Source organism: Nylanderia fulva, unplaced genomic scaffold, assembly GCF_048542155.1.
Source record: "Nylanderia fulva isolate GAGA-0341 unplaced genomic scaffold, ASM4854215v1 Scaffold49, whole genome shotgun sequence".
Classification (NCBI taxonomy): domain Eukaryota; kingdom Metazoa; phylum Arthropoda; class Insecta; order Hymenoptera; family Formicidae; genus Nylanderia; species Nylanderia fulva.
Window position 1 is genome coordinate 622,511 of NW_028190576.1, and position 22,868 is coordinate 645,378.

At 28.2% G+C, this 22,868-nt stretch overlaps 4 protein-coding genes across 7 annotated transcripts; 3 read left to right on the forward strand and 1 right to left on the reverse strand.

Annotated features, from left to right (window-relative positions):
• Positions 1-585: 585 nt before the first annotated feature.
• On the forward strand, positions 586-8,043 carry LOC114940082 (histone-lysine N-methyltransferase SUV39H2-like). Its single transcript, XM_029314576.2, is given in 5 exon segments — positions 586-802; positions 1,645-1,708; positions 1,861-1,971; positions 3,409-3,938; positions 3,940-8,043. Coding segments are annotated over 5 exon segments (2,121 nt in total). The 5' UTR covers positions 586-730; the 3' UTR covers positions 5,284-8,043.
• LOC146721380 (eukaryotic translation initiation factor 2 subunit 3-like) lies at positions 6,449-11,129 on the forward strand. The gene is made up of 7 exons (XM_085486889.1): positions 6,449-6,455; positions 8,530-8,763; positions 8,853-9,011; positions 9,646-9,875; positions 9,955-10,099; positions 10,405-10,574; positions 10,893-11,129. Exons 1-7 carry the CDS (start codon positions 6,449-6,451, stop codon positions 11,127-11,129), a joined length of 1,182 nt encoding a protein of 393 aa, XP_085343015.1.
• On the forward strand, positions 11,127-22,583 carry LOC114940088 (queuosine 5'-phosphate N-glycosylase/hydrolase-like). Of its 4 annotated transcripts, none has more exons than XM_029314589.2 (7): positions 11,127-11,608; positions 12,452-12,811; positions 13,442-13,678; positions 20,124-20,286; positions 20,594-20,707; positions 21,240-21,428; positions 21,761-22,583. In XM_029314589.2, exons 2-7 carry the CDS (start codon positions 12,704-12,706, stop codon positions 21,997-21,999), a joined length of 1,050 nt encoding a protein of 349 aa, XP_029170422.2. In that variant the 5' UTR covers positions 11,127-11,608; positions 12,452-12,703; the 3' UTR covers positions 22,000-22,583. The 4 variants fall into 4 exon arrangements, with proteins under 4 accessions (XP_029170422.2, XP_029170425.2, XP_029170426.2 ...); XM_029314592.2 differs by having other exon boundaries at positions 12,452-12,788; positions 21,761-22,582; XM_029314591.2 differs by lacking the exon at positions 11,127-11,608 and having other exon boundaries at positions 11,634-12,497; positions 12,632-12,811.
• Positions 14,219-17,393, reverse strand: LOC114940092 (uncharacterized). The gene is made up of 5 exons (XM_029314601.2): positions 17,371-17,393; positions 16,267-16,755; positions 15,334-15,681; positions 15,050-15,186; positions 14,219-14,349 (listed from the first exon to the last, which is right to left on the reverse strand). The coding sequence occupies exons 1-5, from the start codon at positions 17,391-17,393 to the stop codon at positions 14,219-14,221; spliced, it is 1,128 nt and encodes a 375-aa protein (XP_029170434.2).
• Positions 22,584-22,868: the final 285 nt, after the last annotated feature.

Sequence of the window (22,868 nt, forward strand, 5' to 3'; positions counted from 1 at the left end):
GCTACCTCCATGTGTACGATGGAACTAACTTTTAAATTCCATATCTGAATATAATGATACAATATTTTTAACGTAATTTTTACATTTTATTCTAGGTATTTTAATTTGTCGTCTCATTTCATTTATTAATTCCATTTCCAAATCGCTTTCACTTGATGACTCACTCGAATCATATATATTCTCGATTAAATTATATGTAATTAATGCAATAATGGTATTATCCATTTCACCAATTTTTCACTCGATGATTATTAGCGAAAAAGGTTAGTTAAAAGTCTGCTGAAAGCGTACTGTAGTGCGTTCCGTTTTACTATTTTGCAGTAGCTTCAAAGTGCACAAAATTAAAAAGGAACGCTGTCAACAGTACACTTGCATGACGTCATAGTGCCAGTACTTGCAGTGCATAACGGAACGCACCCATAGATAAATGTATGTATATGTAACTTAAAGCTTTGTTTTCAGCAAACTTCGAGCTTCGATATATCGCAATCTTATCAATCGCAACTCGACCAATCAAGAAAAACAGTTGCTCATAGAACCCACCAATCGCAAAAGAGCGCTGTTGATAGGTGACCAATAGTCACCAAGCACCTCTCCCGTCTTTTCTCATAATCGGAGTCGTTGCCCGAACCGTTCGGTCTTCTTCTCTCTTCCAAGACCAATTCGCGCAATTATCCGTAACTTTGTCTACGTTGATAGAAGATAGTCACCGCTGAGGCAGAAGCAAAACATGGGCGGCGAGGAAGTAGTGGGTGTTACCACCGGCCAGCCAAATCTCTACAAGCAGGACTTGTCGAAGCTCGTAAGTTAATTTCTGTACCGCACAAGATACATTCGAGCGAGGGGGCTCCGTTTGTCATCGGCGAATGGACGTATTCAAACGCGTCTCGCCGCACGTGTCCTTCGTGCCCTATTTTTCAGTGAACATCAAATCCTCGAACACTCGATCATCTGTTTTCGATTATATGGAAAATTTCGCGCCGATATCGAAGACATTTACCAGTAGGATACTAATATTAAACTCGATATTTTAACTCGTTGAACGCTTCCTTTCGCTACATATTGAACGGATAATTTATAGATTTTTTTAAGCCACTTTTTTCCAAATTTAATTCATTTCACAACAGTTTTTATTCGGCCGTTTGAGTGAAGTAAATTAATTATCCGGTATTAATCAAATCTAAGGAAGAAAAAGGTCAAAAGTCTCGATGATAATCGTTTGCGCGCCGCGTCATTCGCCCACTTAACCTCATTTCTTCTTAAAATTAGTATACCGTTTCGTTTTCGACACACTTGACTCATATCTACATATATATATGTATAAACAAATAATCTTTAAAAATTGATGTTTTCTTTTAAAATTTTGTCTTATAAAGAAGTTAATGAATTGCAGTCGAGATTTATGTTGTTAGTTGAATTAGACTAACAACTTAAATTTAATTGTTTCTATATATATATATATATATATATATATATATATATATTGTTTGTAATTTGAAAAAAGATATAGAATCTATTGCTCTATTTACTATTTACTGTACACTGTTCATAATTTCTTTCCCATGATTTTTTTTCCACTTGGCTTGTACTTTGTAAAAAATTCATTATTTTGCATGATTTAATAACATTATTTTAATTTTACAGGATGTTAGTAAATTAACGGCATTGTCACGTGAGGTGATCAGTAGACAAGCTACAATCAATATTGGTGAGTATTTAAAAATTTTAATTTTAATGTATAGTTTTTGTTATATATAGTTTATATTATATGTAATATAAAATAAAATCATACATTACACGCGCATACATACATATATATTATTTTAATATTTCTATTATAAACATGTAAATTTGTTATAGGTACTATTGGACATGTAGCACATGGAAAGTCGACGATTGTAAAAGCCATTTCAGGAGTGCAAACTGTTCGTTTTAAAAATGAACTAGAAAGGAACATTACTATTAAACTCGGTGAGCACATTTAAATATATTGAATATTTTGTCTATTTGTATATTCTGTTAATTTGATACAATGAAAGTTTTGCACAAATATATTCTTTTTGCAATAGCTGTGTGCAGTAGAAAAAGCAGTTTTGCTACTATTGTAGAATTAGTAAATCTGATTAGTATATGCTCTTAAATGCAATTAAGACAGAGCATATACATACCTATCAGTTTCACGAATTTTATAACAGTTGCAAAGCTACTTTTTCTGCTGAACGTAGCCAATGTTTTTGCAAAGGTAGCAATTAATTTTTTTTTTAATGAAAGTGCACAATTATGTGTGAGCAATGAAAAAATGCTTTAATTATTTATTTTTATTGAAAAAAGATAATTTTTAAAATAATACACACAAATGTGTGAGAAATTTGGTGACATGGTGATTTTATGTATTGATTAAAATTGATATTGATAAAAATAGTGATAAATTATAATAATGATAAATTATCAGTCATTTGTCGAGTTTGATTTAATTTTAAAATGTTTTTTCTTTCTTTTTTCAATATGTGAGAAAAATTGAAATGAAAGGTAAGTAATTTTTATTGTAACAAATAAAAATTAACACTAAAAAAAAGTAGTTATAATAATTATTATAATTATATATAATTATAATTATAATTATAATTGCAATTACACAAATATAATTATACACATTAAACTGCTTTTTACTTTAATAATAAAATATATTGTTTATTCAGGATGAAATATGTATGTATTTTCAAAATGTGTATTTATGTCTTGCTATTTGATTTTATTTCTGTTTACAAATATATATTAATTTCTTCAACATTTAACACATTCAAACTGTGACATATAAAAATTGTGATATTAACATATTCTAGTACTAATCAATTTTATATGTGTCTATATTCGTGTTTATGTCATTATATATTATTGTTTAGAGTTTACTTATAAAATATCCCTTTTTTTATATAGATGCTTTATACGATACTTGTGTCATAAAAGCTTATGTCTTTCGTCAAAATGTAAAATAAAACAATTTTTTACACAATGTATTTTAGTTAAAAAAATTAGAAAGAGATTGTATGCCAAATGTGCAAACTTGATTTTTTTTTGTAATCTTTGAAACTGTGAGTAGGATGAAAAGTCGGAGAGGTCTCTTCAGAAAATACTAAAATTATATGCTATCACTGTGTGTTATGTATCGTTCAATTGGAATCAATAATTATAGCATGAACAAAGTAGGCCCATGTTATTTATTGCTATTATTCGTCCGGCATGTCGAGAAAAAAAGTGAAAAGGACCTTTGAAGAGAACAAAAGCAAAAATAAAAACAGATATAAGGACAGGAAAAAAATAGGCGAAAGGGGAGAGTGTCATACGCGTAAAAAAAAGGAAAAGAAAGAAAGATGAAACAATGACGCTGTTAAATGTTTGGCATTGCAGACGCAGTGGCTTGTGGTAGCAGCAGCAAATCAGCAGATATACCCGGCAGCGTAGATAGCGAAACGCCGGCCGTTTATCAAAAACGACATCTCTCCCCTGGAAGCATGTTTGACGCACCATGCGCCAAGCAGTCCAGACTCGAGACAAGAGAGAGCCGCAACATCAATATATCCCATGGACTGGACAACAGAAATACTTTCCGCACCGTCTCATCATCATCATCATCAACATCAACATTATCATCATCATCATCATCATCATCATCATCATCGAGGCATCTGCGAGCGCACCGAAGAATCATCACGCAACAGGCACTCGTGGCACACGATGGCGGATCTCGTGTATGTAACGGAAGTATGAGAGATCCAGGTAGCGATGGCCGACAGTCCGACTACGAGGAGTCGTCGTCTGATGGTAGATCGTCCGCACGAGACGACAGTCTGATATCTCGTGAGTTCGAACTAAAAGACTTACGAGTGTTGTTGTACGATATCAAACACACTGAGAATAATCGTGAATTATCAACACCTTGGCGAGTCCTCTACTAGGTCTAGCAAGCAGAACAAGCTTTGGGAAGTAGAGAAGATCCTACAAAAGCGCGAGCAGAATGGCGAGCCGTCCTATTTTATCAAATGGAAGAATTGGGATTATAAATACAACACGTGGGAGCCGTTGCGCAATCTCATTAATTGTGAGGATTTGTTGCGTGAGTTTGAGGATGAAAGGCAGAAGTTGATCAACCGGTTCAAAAAGAAAACAAACTTTTATCCAACTGTGCGCGACGTCGAGGATTTTCTGGCCCAATTATTTTCCAAGGGCATATCGATCGATGACGCTACATCAGCTGCCGCCACCGCTGCCACCGTTGCCGAGGACAATGTATACATAAATATTGGGCACTATTTGAATAGACCGTCTCGTAGCGGCAAACTGGAGATAAAGATAAAACGACAGCTCGTGCACATGCTTCTGCAGGAGTTGCGGCGTGACCAGCTCGAGTTGCTACAAGACTGGGAAAACGAAATGAACAGTATCACGAAGAAAAAACCGACGATACGTGTGGAGAACCTGGTGGATCTGGAGGGCGCGCCGCAGGACTTTTATTATATAAACAATTACCTGCCGGGCGCAGGCATCATAATACCGGATGATCCGCCGATCGGTTGCGAGTGCGACAGCTGCGAAACCGGTAAAAAGTCCGGTTGCTGCTTCGCGCAGAACGGCGTGACGTCGTTGCCGTATACGTCGGCATGCCGGGTACGCGTACCTCCTGGTACACCCATCTACGAATGCAACAAGCGCTGCGCCTGCGACGCGCTGACTTGTCCGAATCGTGTGGTGCAACGCGGCAGCGACACGCAGCTGTGCATCTTCCGCACGGACAACGGTCGCGGTTGGGGTGTGCGCACTTTACGCGCGATCAAGAAGGGCACCTTCGTCATTCAGTACGTGGGCGAGGTGATTAGTAGCGAGGAAGCGGAGAGACGCGGCAGACAGTACGACGTGACCGGTCGTACGTATCTCTTTGATCTCGATTACAACGAGACCGATGGCCAGTGCCCGTACACCGTGGACGCCGCCATGTACGGCAACGTCTCTCATTTCATTAATCACTCGTGCGATCCGAATCTCGCGGTCTACGCGATCTGGATCAATTGTCTAGATCCGAATCTGCCGAGTCTCGCGCTCTTCGCCATCAAGGATATTAAACAGAATGAGGAGCTGACTTTTGATTATACGTGTCAGACGCCGCGCGGCAGTAACGAGAAGATGCAACAGCAGCTACTGGATAACGAACCGGACGCCAAGAATATCTCGAAGAATAGAATTCTCTGTAAATGCGGCGCCGCAACGTGCCGGCGATATTTATTTTAATGTTTCTTTTGAAGTATATGTAATTATTATGAGATGTCTGCCACAACGTGGCTCAATTGTTAGCCCCGATTAAGTCAAGTTTAATCTTTTTTCCTTGTATATATTATCGAGCTAGCAACGATTGTAATTCGAAAAGAGAAAGAAAGCATTCAAGCTTAGGAGTAGTTCATCTAGATTGGGATAATGTAATCAAATCTTATAGTATCTCGAAATTTTTATATTATTATCTTTTTAAATTCAGTTTTTCTTTTTGAGTTGAGTTATGACTGCCAGCAAAGATGCGAAAAATTTTAAACACAACTCACAAGTTTGATTGCATAAAATCGCAATGTTTATTAACAAAGTTACGAATAGTGTTCTTTTGATTACTGTGTATTAATTCTCGATTCCAATTACTTTTGATTACTGTGAATTAATACTCAATTCTTAGTACCTTTGTATTTGTTGACATTCTTAACTTGTTTATTTTGCATTAACTTTTGCATTACTTTCCTATCATTTCACACTTGTTACTTGACAATGGATGTGAAATTTATTTCGCATATTAGATTGCTGTAGGCTAGGTAAGTTGAAAGATATAAATACTAAAAATAAAGAAATTATTTGGCCCAGTTTAATTAAAAATGGATTGTAATTAATTAGTCAATCTTGTAACAATATATCATATGATTCAAATAAGACAGTAAGAGAAAAATGTAGAATTATAAGATATTTCAAAGACGCTATTATTGTATTTCATTGTACTATACATTTTGTCAATAATTTACGATTAATATGACTCGTTAAAATGGACTTGTCATGCGAATTATTGTCATATCAAATTGGATCAGTCAAAAAGTTTGATTCGATTTTTGTAATCTCAATCTTTTGTATACAGTATCACATCTTTTGAGCTAGGTTTATTTGCTTGTTTTTATTGAATGTTTTTTCATAATGCATCTTTAATAAATCGCTCTAAAAATGGATCTTTTAATCAGTTAAGAACAAAATTGGCGACAGATTTTGATCCAAAAATGTGACTTGTTTTTTTAAATGAAACTTCAGGTCTGAATTTCATATTCTCTTTTCTAAATTGTTTTGGTAGTCACGGCAGCTTTATAAATTTTATAAATGTGCATTTGGTGATAGCTCTGCTTCTGATAAAGTGAATTAATTCCATGCACAAATGACAAGTAAAAATTTTATCTTTACAATAATATATAGAAATAGTCAACAGTGCCTGTTTTAGATGCATATAAAGTTCTGTATCGAAAATGAAGTCAAACTTTTTGACTGATCTTATATTAATAGTTATAATATTAAGTTTCTTAAATATAGAGAGAAATGTTATGAAAATGTGTGACAAAGCTGTTTGTTGTATGGTTTTGTTTTAATACATTCTACGCTTATTTTTATACTCATCTTATACATAGGTGAACATAAATGTGTGGAATCAAAATTCACATTCTTCTTTTATAATAATATATATAACAGTATTGTAGTATATAAAAAGTATAGTGTATATAAGAAGGCAACGTGTAACAAAAATTTCATATGTTTTTCATTTTCCTTCTTATTTATTTTTTTACTTTTTTGAAGAATACGAGTATGTGTTTATACTTCTCGCGAGTACATTTATATATATTATTTTAAATATGTCAATTTTGCAGTGTTTTCCAGTCACAGAGCTTTTGGAAAATGCTGAAAATTTAAATTTATTAAAGCTCTTAAATATATTAATAGATTTATGTTATAGACATTTAAAGAAATAAAATTAAAAAAAAATATGCAAAACAGCGTTCATATTGGGATATGTAAATTTATTGATAAAACATGATTTGCATGTTATAAGCAGAAAAGTATTTTATTTTTATTTCGAGAAAATGCGCATTTTTCCGATTAATTTCCATATTGTATAAAAAGTATGGTAATTACGACACTATAAATCTTTAGAATCTCTGTAAAGATATTTGAGATTGATGTAAGTGGCGGAAGCCCTTTACATTTAAAATTGGGGTGTATTATATTATTTATGTGTGTTATGTGTGCAAATCTTTCCAAATATACTCATATGTGGATCTTTTGTACTTTAATCACATTACACAAGAGATGTGCCAAAAAATTTAAAAACAACGTTCAATTAAATATACATTAACATGAAAAGCAGTATATTATTTATATATGTGCACATCACACACACACACACACAGTCTTTAAATATTAAGATATAGTATTTATCAAGTATTTATCAATAGATAATAATCAAGTATGTAATTAAAATAACAAAGTTGAAAATTATGATGCTAACCGTGAAGTTAATTGTTATCATACAATTTCAACAGTAAATAATTATAAATAATGACAATTTATTTTATAATAAAATTTCATATTTTTCTTCTCTCTGCTTAACCATTTCATAATGTAAAGGGTTGACGCAAACTTGTACACGTTGCTTATTAGAAATAAATTATCTTTTAGTTATATGTCGTCAACATCTTTAGGATCTATATATTTCACGATATACATGTGCTATACAGATATGTCTCTGTATTCTAATTTTGTCATTCACAAAAGACTCACCGAGTATTATTCTGTTATGTCTTTTTGAAACGCTATGAAATTACACTATTTATATACGTCGATGACATATCGATATTAGGAGACCAAACAATTAAACAAAAATGAGCACAAAAGTGAGCATAAGAAAGCATATTCTGTAAGACTCATACATATATTGTTATTGTCAGTAATTTGAAATAAAGATTTGCATGAGGCAAATTATAGTATCGTGTTTGTTCTTCTAATATAAGATTAACTAGATTATTATTATGAAAAAAATCTATGTGTTATATTTGTTAAGTTTTTTAACTTTTATATCTATGGTAAATTGAGAATTTTTCGATAACACGATGTAATGCATACATAATTATTTTAATTAAAAATTTTTATAACAATAAAAGAAACTTTTTCTTGCTACTCTAGATAAGCAAGAGATATGGAAAACTTTAAAAAGGCATATTTCAAACATTTTTACATATGTGTTTACATCTTTGGATATTAAATATTAAATCTGGGATATGTGGAAAACATAGAAATTAAATTTTTAACAATGTATACACACAAAGATATCGAATTTATTTTAGAAGTCAATAAATAACATTTAGCATGCTTAAACAGTTTTTCTTGCATAAAAAATTCTCGTGAGAAGAATGAAGAAAAAAAGAAAATAGTAATGTTTATTATATCTAATTGCTCTTCTTATTTCAGGATATGCAAATGCCAAGATTTATGAGTGTGACAATCTAAAGTGTCCCCGACCAGGACGCTACATATCCGGAGGATCTAGTAAAGACGATTCTTTCCCCTGTTTACGCCCGGTTTGTTCTGGAAGATTTCAGCTGGTTCGTCATGTTTCCTTCGTTGATTGTCCTGGACACGATATTCTTATGGCAACTATGCTCAACGGAGCGGCTGTTATGGACGCCGCCTTGCTTTTAATCGGTAAATAATTTATATATGTTTTAAACTTATTCTTATCGAATTCCCTCGTTTATCAATATTTTTTCCAATAATGAACTTTTGAATTGTAGCTGGTAACGAGTCATGCCCGCAACCCCAAACATCGGAGCACTTGGCGGCTATCGAAATTATGAAACTGAAGCACATAGTCATCTTGCAAAATAAGATCGATTTGGTGAAAGAAGCACAGGCAAAGGAACAATATGAGCAAATTCTGAAATTTATTCAAGGTATTAATTATTTATTATTTATGCTGTTTCTTGATGTAAAATTAGTTTTTTTTTGTGTGTGTAATATTTCATATTTATACACAGAGAGAATTTTCTCTTAGAATATTCTGAAATTCCTGGTAATAGTGGGACAATATGATATTGGACGAATTTTTTAAGAGTTTCTCTGATTATTTACAATAAAAAGTATTAATAATCTACCACAATAAAATGTAAAATATGTTTGATTAATTTAATAAAATATATACTAAAATTTCAATTACTTTAAAATATATTAAAAACTTATGATTCTTTAAGTGTTTTAAGTAAAATAGATGCCAAAGAAGTGATAAACATATATAAAATATATTTAAAATAAATTTTACAATGCAGCATAATATTTTCAATCCTTAATCATTCATAATAATTTTAATATGTAACATGGTAATTTTTGGTTTATCACCAAACAAAATTTGTAGTGAATTTTGCAGTAAAATATAACACAAAATTCTCTCCGTGTATAAAATCCGAAATATAAATTTTATGCATTTCTAAAATGATCATAACTTGACAGAAATATTGAATATTTTCTATTTTTAAATAAAATTTAATAGATATATGTTTTATATTTTGTTTGAATAATTTTTTTTATTAGGTACGGTAGCGGAAGGTGCACCGATAATACCGATTTCTGCGCAACTCAAATACAACATCGAAGTGCTATGCGAATATATCACAAAGAAAATCCCGGTACCAATGAGAGATTTTACATCCGAACCGCGACTGATTGTTATTCGATCTTTCGACGTGAATAAACCAGGATGCGAGGTGGACGATTTGAAGGGTGGCGTAGCTGGTGGTAGTATCCTCAGAGGAGTACTAAAGGTAATGATAAAATTAAATAGTTTCAAATAATATATACACACATCTAAAACATGTATTATAAATTATCATCGTTTTGTAGGTCGGCATGGAAATTGAAGTTCGTCCAGGATTAGTATCCAAGGACAGCGAAGGTAAATTGACTTGTCGCCCAATATTCTCACGCATCGTATCTCTCTTCGCTGAACAGAATGAACTGCAATTTGCTGTACCGGGTGGTTTAATTGGTAAGTAATATTTATATCATATTTATATATAAAAAATAATATAAATATTATATAAATATTATAAATATAATATTTATAAATATAAATATATTTATAAATATATTATATTTATAAATATAAATATTATATAAATATAATATTTATAATATTTAATAATATAAATATTTATAATATAAATATTATAAATATAAATTAATAAAAATATTTGAGTATATAAATGTTCATATTATTAATTGATTTAATATAAATAAAATCCCAACAAATGTTGATGAATAAATACTAAAGAAATTATATGTGTTTTTAAGGCGTCGGAACCAAAATCGAACCCACACTGTGTCGCGCTGATCGTTTAGTTGGTCAAATTCTTGGAAGTGTCGGTGCGTTGCCACAGATATTTATCGAACTGGAAATCTCGTATTATCTACTCAAACGTTTATTGGGTGTAAGGACCGAGGGTGATAAGAAGGGTGCGAGAGTAAGTAATCTTACATTAATTGTTTACACAATATTGAAAATCTATATGTGACCACATTTCCAAAATTTACATCCATATCTTTGAAAGTAATTGATATGATTTTAAAAATGTTTTTAATTAAAATTGTCACTTAATCCTATTGTTATATAATTCTTAAGTTATATAAAATTTATATAATGTTTTACTTTGATATATATTTATTATATACGACATTTTGATATATAATTATATTTGTAGAGTATATTTTTTACAAAATAATTTTATTTTTTATTTTAAAGTTAGGTTCGTTTTGTTTTTAAAAAAATTACTTTTTGCTAGGTACCGAAACTATCGAGAGGGGAAGTATTGTTAGTAAATATTGGATCGTTAAGTACCGGAGGTAGAGTGCTGGCTACTCGTGCCGATTTGGCAAAAATTAGCTTGACGAATCCGGTTTGCACGGAGGTTGATGAAAAGATTGCCTTATCCAGGCGCGTAGAGAAACATTGGCGTTTGATTGGATGGGGACAAATTTGCGGTGGTCAAACAATAGATCCTATTCTGGATCGGAAATAAGTCTGTGCCGCAAGCATTTTTTTACAGAAAAATGAAATGTTATTTTTACATGTTCATCTGTTTCTGTAAGAAAAATGAAACATTATTTCTACATGTTGTTCACAACATTGCAGTTGGCCTCATGTACGAAATATTTGTAATAAAAAATTCTCTTGCTCCTGTGCGAATAATATTCCATAAGCTTTTTCTCTCTTTCCAGTAAATCTTGTCACACGATTAGGTGCTCCCTTCCCCTCTCCACATGTACGATATGCGTTTTTTTATAGGTTTTTCGCAGACATGAAAACTACAAGTTTTATGTCGGCCAAGTTTTATTCCAAATGACCAGATTAGAGAGGTGTGTATGATAAGATAGATATTCTCGGTGGTTTATTCTTAGAAAGATGATCGAATTGATCATTGAAATGTTTAAGGTCGAATATGAATTCGATTTCTTGGACACAGAGGGCGAACGCGCAATTATCTGTGCTATAAAATAAGTAAGTTTTTAAGTAAATACATATTAAAATATTTACCAAATTAGTTAAAAGATCTATTTTGGGATTATTTTCCTCAATTAAATTCTTTTTTTGTGTATATAAATTTCTAATTGAAAAGATTTATTTAAATAAACTAATAAATTATTTTTTTAATAGCTTATTTAAATAAAAAAATCTAATAAATGTTTCTATTTATAAAAATGTATAATAAAAATCTTTTCTATTTATTATTAATGACTAGAATATAATAAACATTTTTATAATTTGATTTGAATAGGTAAGGCCAAGTGTATTTACATTATCTAAAGTCTTGTGTCTAAAAATCGGACATTCTTCAAGATTGTTTAAAAATCTATTATTAAATAAAATAACATTTAAATGATCAATTAAAATAAAGAAATCATTGCAATTCTATTGCGTGACAAATTTTCAAATGTGATCTCGAAGAATTCTATTCTAGTTCTAATATCGTAGATGAATAACTTTAGGCTCAAAATTAGAAAAAATAATGGTATGAAATGAAACGTTTATAAAAGACGTAACTAAAAAGAAACATTTATATTATCTCGAGAATATAAAAAATAGGAAAAGATTTATGTATTTAATAGCGTTTTCGAATAAAGCGGATTTGATCGACTTGAGAGCGATTAATCAATTGCGATCCTCGTTGACCAATCAGTCATTCTCTGAAGAATTAATATGTGATTAACGTCATTAATCGATTTCGAATCGATCAAACTTGCTTATTTATTCGAAAACATTGTACTTCCTATTAGAGTCCTATAATATTGTTATACTTTCTCTCTGTTTATATTATAATAATATTGTTATACTTTCTCTCAGAGAAGTCGGGATCTTTTTTTATACCTGAACTGTACAGTTGGCAAGGGTGAGTTTAAAGGTAAATTATATGTATATAGTTATAGCACGCAGTAATATAAGGTACCAGAGAGAAACCTTGAAGACACTTGCGATGATGGTTAACGGATTTTAAAATATAAACATGTTTATTTTCATTATCAGAATCGTGAAACTCGTTGAACTAATCGGAAGATAATCACAGTTAATAATTTGAAGCAGAAAACACATAACATAATGATTGACTATATAACTGACTATATGACTATAGATCAAGATTACAATGCTTTTAAGGGAAAAGAAACATTCATCTGTAACAAAGGTATAAAAAATCTAGCATTGGAGGTGAGTTTATTTATTCCCTCTTGAAAAAATTTCAGGATAATATTAATATTATAATAATATTTAGTATATTATAATACCTATATCACATGATATATAAGATGTAATCGCACGTATCGAAAAATTAAATCATTAAGAAAAGATATAAGAAATAAGAAGAAATCGCGGTACATATTTAATAGATTTTTATTTTGTATATGGATGATATTCACGAAGAAAAAACTAGTGATACAATTAGTAATTTTTTAAATAAAGAAAACGAGAAAATGTATATGAAGTACTAAATATAAAGAAAAAAAATATTTTTATAAATTTTGAAACTGATATTTTCAGAAATACAGCGTACAAAAATAAAATTTTATTCTACATTTTATCCTATTTCTCACACATATAATCTTTACATTTTTAACATCATTATAATATTGTACCATCTACTGTGTATCGAGATATATATTTAATATGTAGGTTTTTACTCGTGCATATAATTTGAACCTCAAATATTAAATAATTCTAGGAACTTAATTTAATTTAATTTTATTAATTGTATAAGACAATTTAAATAAGTTCTTTGTTTGTGTGTGTGTGTGTGTGTGTTGAAAAAAATCAATGAGATATTGCAATTGATTTATGTAGGTGAAGAACTATATTCTTCAAAATTATCAGACAGAAAACCTTGCTGAAATTACCAATTTGACGCGAATTACATCTGATTTTTATCCGGATTTGCTCGATCACAGGGCGGTGGATTGGATATTTGTGCTGAACACTTTGAATTTCGCACTATGGAATCCAAGGAGTACCAAGCAATGGACAGTTAATCAACTAACTGGATATCAAGCACTGTGTGTTGCTATTAAAAGGGCGATTGATGTAAGTAATAATTTTTCACACAATAATTATTGGCACATTTAGATAACTAATATTTTCTCATCAGTCATTACATTCTGGGCTAATAGGTAATTTAATTTAAATATGTTGTTTATTAACTTTTTGAAACGGATATTTGTTTCTTAATATTATATTAACAATCTATAAAATATTTATTCTATCTCCGTTGGCACGATTTTTGTTTATATCACAATTGACGTTCTTCGACTTTTTCTCCAGCTAAGAATTTCTATTTTACCTTATTACGATTTGTGCATGCAATATATTTAATTTTTTGCATTGCATTTTGAAATTTACCATTTGCATTTACCTGTTATTTGAAATAATTTTTATTAAAATTTGACGCAAAGAGCAAAAATTAAGAATATTGATGGGGTTTTTTGTTTTATATAAAGTAGTGTTACAAAAATATATTTATTGAATTTTGAGTTATTTCAGTTTGTTTTCTTTTACGTTCTGCGATACATATATATCTGGGAAAACCTTCATTAGAAAATATGTTTGCTATTTGTTTAAAATGTTTTATATATTAATTTGCGTGCTTTTTACCTTATTGCTTTCAAAATTCTTTTTACAGCAAATACGTTCTCTTTTATCTGGTAAATACTTTTTAACATAGCAGTTTGTAAACAACTTTGCATTATCCAAAAGTCCTGCGCAAAATAATATTATATATTATAAAATTAAAATTTATAAATACAGATAATATATCACAGAAAAAACAGTATCCTTGAGAGAATGCAAATATGCCTTGATTCAAGTATATTTTATCCTTATAATAGCACCAAATATAAATAATTTTGGATAAAGGATAATTTATCCTTAAAACAAAGTGCAAAATATTCTTGGTTTAAGCTGAAATTTACTTATAAATATTGCAAGGACAAGTGACAAGTGTGCATCGGATATAAGCGGTACTTTCAAATATATATAATAATTCTTAGTTCAAATGTGACTAAGTTTGTTTTTACCATATGCGATTTTTAAAACAAGAATATATCTTAAGGATAAAATATACTTTACACAAACTTATTTATTATTAAGGCAAATGAAAATTTGTGATTACAAAGAGCATTCTATGCTTAAATCAATCAAATAGCGTTCAAGAATAAAAATATACTTGAATCAAGGATTCCTTTTTTTCTGTGATCTTATTTGACTTTACAAAGAAAAGGAGAAAGATTTTTATTAAATGATATAATCTGTCATATTATATCAAATTAATAAAATCATTCGCAACATAATATCGATCTTAAAAGTTATATATATATATATATATAAACACAATATAAATAATTCTATTATGAAAGATTGAACATACTATTTTTTGAAATATTTTTCTCTTAGTCTTACTTTGCATTCTTGTAGTTTCTTGATTGATTTTATCATTATAATTCTGTATAAATTTCTGTCGACGAATATCTATACATTGTAATAATATTTTCTGTCTCTCAATATCTTTTTCTTGAAAATACTGTTTCTTTTTCCATCTGTGAAAAAATTTGTCGTAGAGGTTTTTTTTCTGTTAGATTATTTTACTTAAGCCATTAAAATATTAAATTATGTTGCGAATATTTTGACGAATTCTTAATATATTTTTTATTTAATAATAATGTATCAAATAGGTTTATATACACCTTTCCTCTATGACTTTCTGTTTTTGTTGTTTAATATCTAGTAATCGCTTATTTTTAGCTTTCTTTCGCCTCTTATCTTTCTTTTTCCAATCTACCAAAATATTTATCACTTTTTGTCGGGCAATTTCCGTCGCGATTTTGCATTTTTGCCGGATTTGTTCAGCCCGCTTTTTACGTTTAATGTTTATCATTCTTTGTTCTTCTTGCCTAATAAACTTTAACAGCTGCAATCTTCGCACTGATTTATGCGCTTTCTCCTTTTGCTTCCGGATTTTTAATTCTTTTTCTAATAATTGTTGCTGCACGAGGTGCTTTCTGTCGATGGCCAATTTCTCTTTTTCTCTTAATCTGATATTTTCAGAAAAATTTATAAACATGTCCATGTACTAAATTCAAGTGGAAATAATGTAAAAATATTAATAATTATAAAAAGAAAAATAGATTCACCACACATCTTGGCATATTCTAATGCAAATATAAAAACAAAATATATTGCAAAACTATCAGATATTTTTCTGATAGTCTTTAAGTATAATTTAGAATCGATTTAAAGAAAACATAATAGATGTATATACATACCTGTATGTATATGTATAGAGGTCATCTTTTGTAACTTTTCATTTTTTGCATCTTATATATGTATTGTATATCTTTAATATCTTTAATATATCTTTAGTAAAATATATATCATTTAAATTTCAAATAAAAATTCTTCTAAAATTATTGATACCTTGCGATATTTATATATTTAAAAAAATCGATTCTAAATTGATCAAATTTACTCTTCAAAAGAATGAAATTTATGTATAAAATATCCGATGGTTGTAAAATATTTGATGTAGAATAGAAATTTACTTTTTTCTGTTAAAGAAATTTAATTTTTGAAATTAGGAAATGATATTCTTCTTGCTACATAATAATTATGAAATATACCTTTTCACTTCCTTGCGTGCTTGGTCCTCGGCGAAACGAAGGGCTCTTCTTTCAACAAATAAACGATTTCTTCTTTTCAGTTCTCTTCTGACACGGTCAGTATGTACTTTTTTCAGATATTTTCTGTAAGTGTTATAATCGCGCAGCGAACATTTCACATCCATATCGTTTGTGATGAGACCGGCTTTTAACAGACACTTCAAATTAGCTGGTCTAGAGAAAAAATCGCGTAGATGCTTATCATGCAGGAGTTCGTAGGAGAATCCGCTTTCATGGCAATAAGGATCACTCAGGTCGAACTTCATTTTTGGTCCATCTATCTCCCACAGACTGCTTCCTACCTTACGTCGTGTAAAATTATAAGCATCTTTGAGTCCAGGTATCATAGGTATCTTATGTTCTAGAGGCATCATTTTCCATTTTGGTAGACCAAACTCGAGCATAGCATTATTTGGTTTCGGAATTGTCTCGGCTAACCGGTCTAAGTCTCTATTTCAATAAATAATTAACTAGTTTGCACATACACACACACACATATATATATATATATATATATATATATATATATATATAAAACAGATAAAAACCTATATGTGTTACTTTATAACTTCAAATTTACAATTTAATAAAAAACCCACATAATATTACGTTAATGCATTATATTAATACTTTTTAATTTGCACATCAATGCAAAGCGAATTTTAAGAATTTAAAATAAAAGATAATATTTAATCACATAAAATTAAAAAAAATTATCTGATTATTAATTTCTGTATACATATATATGTATATATTTCAGATAAATTTTCTTAATTTTACGCGATTAGAAATATTATCTTTTATTTTAAATCCTTAAAATTTTCTTTGCATTGATGTGCAAATTAAAGAGTATTATAATATAATGCATTAACGTAATATTATGAGTTTTTTATTAATTGGAAACTTGAAGTTATAAAGTATAATACATAGGCTTTTTTATGTAATAGAATAATTTGATAATTTTTACATACAAAATATTGCAAACATGAGAAATATTTTGTATATATTCGGTTTATATTCGGAATTTTATATAGGTTAATCTCGTGCATTGCATTCAATACTTACGTAATTCTTCTAATTCTAATCATTATGCGCGTTAATTTTTTGTTTGAGATGAAATATTTACGTCATAAATTTAAAATATGTCAATCCTGTTTCCTCACAGCAATATTTACATTTATATAATGATGTTAATTATAACTATTGAATGTTGCACATACATGCAAAATTTTGATATAATATTTTCTTTCATTTGTTTTATCCTTTTTTTTAAAAAAAGCATATTGGAGTGAATTTAATTTTAATCGAAGTATCGAGGCCTCTTTTCCGCGATGCTGGTTGATTGTCTCGAAGTTTGCTTCGCGGCTTGAATCACAATCAAGTCGTTTGACAGTTTTACAATTTGTTAAAAATATTATTTGCTGAGTTTTTATTATGTACAATAATTTTGTTTATGTCATCGAATTTCTATTATGTGTGTATATAATTTTAATTTACTGAATTACTATTATGTGCATAATTTTAATTTGCTGCATTTCTTTCTATATGCACATAATTTGCCGTATTTCTTTTATGTAAATAATCTTAATTCGCTGAATTTCTGTTATGTACATAATTTTATTGTATACATAATTTATTCTTGAATTTTTATTGTATACATAATTTTAATTTTAAATTTCTTCACTTTGCCATGACACTTTCCGTTCACTTCGCGATGTCACGAAATGCATTCGCGAGTGATCTTATTTTTGTCGACTCGTCCGTTCATTTTGAAGTGCATCTGTGTGTAGCAAAGTGTGATAAATAATTATTGCAAATATAAAATAATGGAAAAAACAGTGCAGTGATCAGTGCCAAACCATATGGGATTATAGCAGAGCAGCAGTGGAACATTAAAGCGAATATACCTATTAAAGCAGAGAGGTTTAAGTAATCGACTCAACGCAATGTGAGTTTATTTTTTGTTACATTGTTCGGAAAATAATAATTGACTGTTATTTTTAAGAAAATAATAAAAAATTATATCACGTTTACATATTTGTAATTTAGAAATAGAAAAAAAATTTTGACATTAAAAATAAAATTTGATACATTTATATACAGCTATTTATTTAAAAAGCGAATTAAAATGTGTTTTAAATTTGACTCGTGTACTTAACAATATTTATGCACTTTATGTGGCTATTAAAATGTTCTGTGTCTCTCTTTATAATTATATATCATACTCTTATTGAACTTCCTAAAATAATTTATTGATGTAGATTACACGTAATACGTAATCAAAATAATATTTGAAATATAAGATGTATAGCATTGTTGCTATAAGAATATTTAAATTAGAAAATACTATTCGTTATTTTATAATCCGAATTAAATTTTCAAAATTATTTATACATTATAAAATAGAAAAATTATTTAATTTATCTATTTAAAAATATAAAATGAAAAAAAATAAAAATTTTCAGAGAAAATTTTATATTTAAAATATATTGTAATATTTTGAAAAAAATAGAGGAGAGAGAGAGAGGCATCTATACAGTTTTCTTCGACTAATTATATCTACTAATATTTCTGCCATTCTCACTCGCAACATATCATTCTTATTTGTTCGAGACACCGTGTAAGCGTCAAGAAAGAAAATGTTTGTTCTCAGAATAATAGGTGAAAAGAATTGATGTCGTTTGAATTTTTTGACACTCGTTAGAGTCATTGCTTGAATGCTGCGTTATTAAAAATTAAAATTTAATTTATATTTACAGAATAAATTATATATCACAAATTCGACAGAAATTGAAAAAAGGCAAATTAAAGAAGCTTTTGAATTTGATTCTATTTAAATTTTCTGCAATCGCAATTGTCTTGCAATTGCAAACTAAACCTTCAATATGAAATATCTAATTTGTATACAATATTGTATAATAACATTTTTGAATAATATAATTAAGCTGAATATATATTATGTAAAACAATCTTTATAATTATTTAAATGCTTAAATGCAAGCATTAAAAGTTTTTTTTATTTTTGGGAGGGAATTACTGCAGTGACTTCTCTTTTTTCAATTAACTAACATTAAAAACTAATATTAGGAAAAATAAAACTAACTTGAGGAAAAATAATACTAATATTAGGAAAAATAAAACTAATATTAGGAAAAATAAAACTAATATTAGGAAAAATAATACTAATATTAGGAGAAATGTATTTTTGGCAACAAGTTCTAAAGTATTAAAAGTTAATATAAAATTAAGAAATGGCGCGCTTTCGTTGTTCTAGTAATAAAATATTAGGCAAACATTCTGATTATACACTATGTTGCATATTTAATTTTTAAATTTTTTAACATTTTATAATATACTTAGGATATTTATGATACTTTATTTGTTAATTATGTTTTTAACGTATTTAATAACTCTGGCACATTCTTTTAATTTTACAATTTAAACTTTTTAATATATACATTCTTATTACAAATATTTACAAATGAGTTTAAAATTGAGTAAAAATGTGACAATTGCAAAAATTTCAACTGTGTGTGAAACATATATTAAAAATTTTTTTTAAATAAATATTTTAATTATATTTATTAAAAGAATGGCAAATTAGAATAATCAATTAATATCTGTAATAATGTGTAATATGTAATATATAAACAATATAGTAAGTTTCCTAATAAATTCAATATCAATATAGTTTTGTTACATATTGTATAAAGAATTTTCTAAAGTTATTAAATATGTCTACATATCTCTTTAATACAACTTTTTACAATTAGTAATATACAATTAGTAATATATATAATATATAATATTTGCGATAGGAAAAAATACCAATATGGAGTCCAAAATATTACACAAAATTAACGCAACACGAGCTCGAAATGATTTTCAAAAGTGACGATGGAGAAACTAACATTCCACTTATACATGAAAGACTTACAATTTTGCATGAAATTGGAAACATTTTGTTACATAAATATCAAGGTAAAAATTATCACAATAGAATTATATACAAACAAATTAAAGATCTTTTCAAATATACGATATTTTGCAAATATCGCGCAAGGTGGAAATATATTGGAAAGAATTAATAAAAATAAATCTCTTTACATAACGGAGGAGTAAATATTATCAATAAAAAGATAAACACTTTTTACTGTAAATTTTATCTATTTTGTTTAATATGAAATTCATATTAGATATATTAAATAAATTAGTAGTTTTTTATAATTATAATGTGACATTTTGAAAAAATAGCGATTGACAGAGCTGATAAGTTGTTATGTTGTAGGTAGCTTTGTAACATGTGTCAAACGGAGCAAAGGCAATCCATTGAAATTGTTGAACTTAATTGTAACTAATTTTGAATCATATCAAGATAAATCAACATATGAAAAGGAGCCAGGTAATTATTAATTATTATTAGGTGATAATTATCTAATAACTAATACAATATACATGTATAAAAAAGTGTGCAAGCTTATGCTGAGCACTGAAATGTGAGTATATATATAGATTATATATATATATATATATAATAATTCTAAATTCAAATTCAGTGTTGTATAAGATTGTATTATAAATCTATCTATATCTTTGAAAGATTATGTTGAAGTTTGTGCCTCGAAAGATTTTTATGACAATTTATTCAGAGATTTGGTCTTCTTGATGAAGTATCAACGAAAATTTTGTATTTATTAATATATTACAAGACTCAATATAAATGTAAAATTCTTAAAATATATAAATAGAATAAATGTCTAACAAAAATCTTCTGTAGACATAACGAGTGTACATATATGTTTATTAATTTCCATTGACGAATACTATACAGATATAATTTAATATCTCTATAATTAATTGATTTAACTACTGTATTATGTTTGATAAATGGTACTATATAATATTACTTTACACTTTAATGAACTTTATTTCAGTTTATTTTTATACCAAGGCTCGATCATTAGTGAGCGATATATGGTTTTATTTTAAGGGACATAAGTTTGGTTTCAATTATGCAACTTGGATGAAGACAATGTTTATCGATTATCGCTTCACTCAAATTCTTCTTCATTTTAAAATTGTTAGTTATAGTAAACAACATTTAACCAAATTAGAAAGAAACGGTAAGATGCCCAATATTAGATTATTTTTTACAAAAGACAAATCACATTTATTTTTATTCGGAATCTTGATTTACAAACTATGTATTCAATATATGAACATTGTTTTTTCGATAAACCTAGTGCTTAAAATACTATAATAAATACAATTAAGTATTCAATTAAAAATTTGATTATATTTTTATATTATTATTATTAATGAGTTTTATTTATAGATTGTAAGCTCTCTTCTTAATTGACATACTATATATTTACATACTGCGTAAAAATTTGCAAATAACTTTTATGTAGAGGATTTACTGTGTCATAAAATAAAATACTAGGTTTTTTTGCAGATGAACTTAAATATGGAAGCAAAGAGGAAATAGAAATACGTAGTAGCTCAATGGCTGCAATAGACTCACTGAGCACCGAAGTATTTAAGATGTGTAACGATTATTTCGTAAAAAAAAAGCAAACAGATATTAATTATACCATCATACTGGATAATTTCTTATCGGATTATCGACAAGTACACGATCAGTTACTGATGGAAACACAGCCATTTCCAAATATTAAATGTGTGTATTACTAGAATCCCTTTACATTGCTTGAAATTTCTGAGCAATTTTCGGATCGAAGAATCACAAAGGATAATAAATATTTGTAATAATGTATGTTTGTAATAACGTTTATAGTAATGACGTATTGTTTTAGAACAATTTTCTTATCGACTTTTTTTCTTATAGCGTAATATTTGTTTATTATCATTTAAAAGAACATGACATAATTGGTTTTAATTTAATCGAAAAATGAACTTTCTAATGTATATATAAATGTATAAATCAATTTTTTTAACAGTGTGATAAAAATAAAATTATTCATATAGAGAGAAAGTGGTACTTCATCTCCAGATATAATAAAAAATTGTTTATTAATATAGAGAGAAAGAGGTATTTCATCTTAAGAAATAAAAAATTTTTTAAAATTAATTTTTAAATTGATATAATTAGAGCTTTATGGTAGAGAGTAGGCAACTAAGCATATATTACTTATTAAGTGTTACTTTACTTATGATATATAATAGAGTAAATATCGGATTTGTGCTATAAAATTTGTGATTGAGTTGCATTGTTCTTGCGTGATATTAAACATTATCTTTAATACAACTTTTTTATTTTTATTACTTATATTTAATATATTTTATTGTAAAGTTCTCGTTTTGATAATATAAATCCCAAAATTTATGTGACAAGGATAACGTTTTCTTTTATATAAAATTATCTTAAAACTTATTTATTATATAAATTATAGATATATAATTTTTTAATGATATTTATTATATTTTTAATAATATTAATTTAATATATTTTATATATTTTTGAAAAAATCTTTCTTTGACTGACAATACGTGGGAATAATTTCTTTAATTTTTTAAATACAACGTGATTATTAATTATTTAC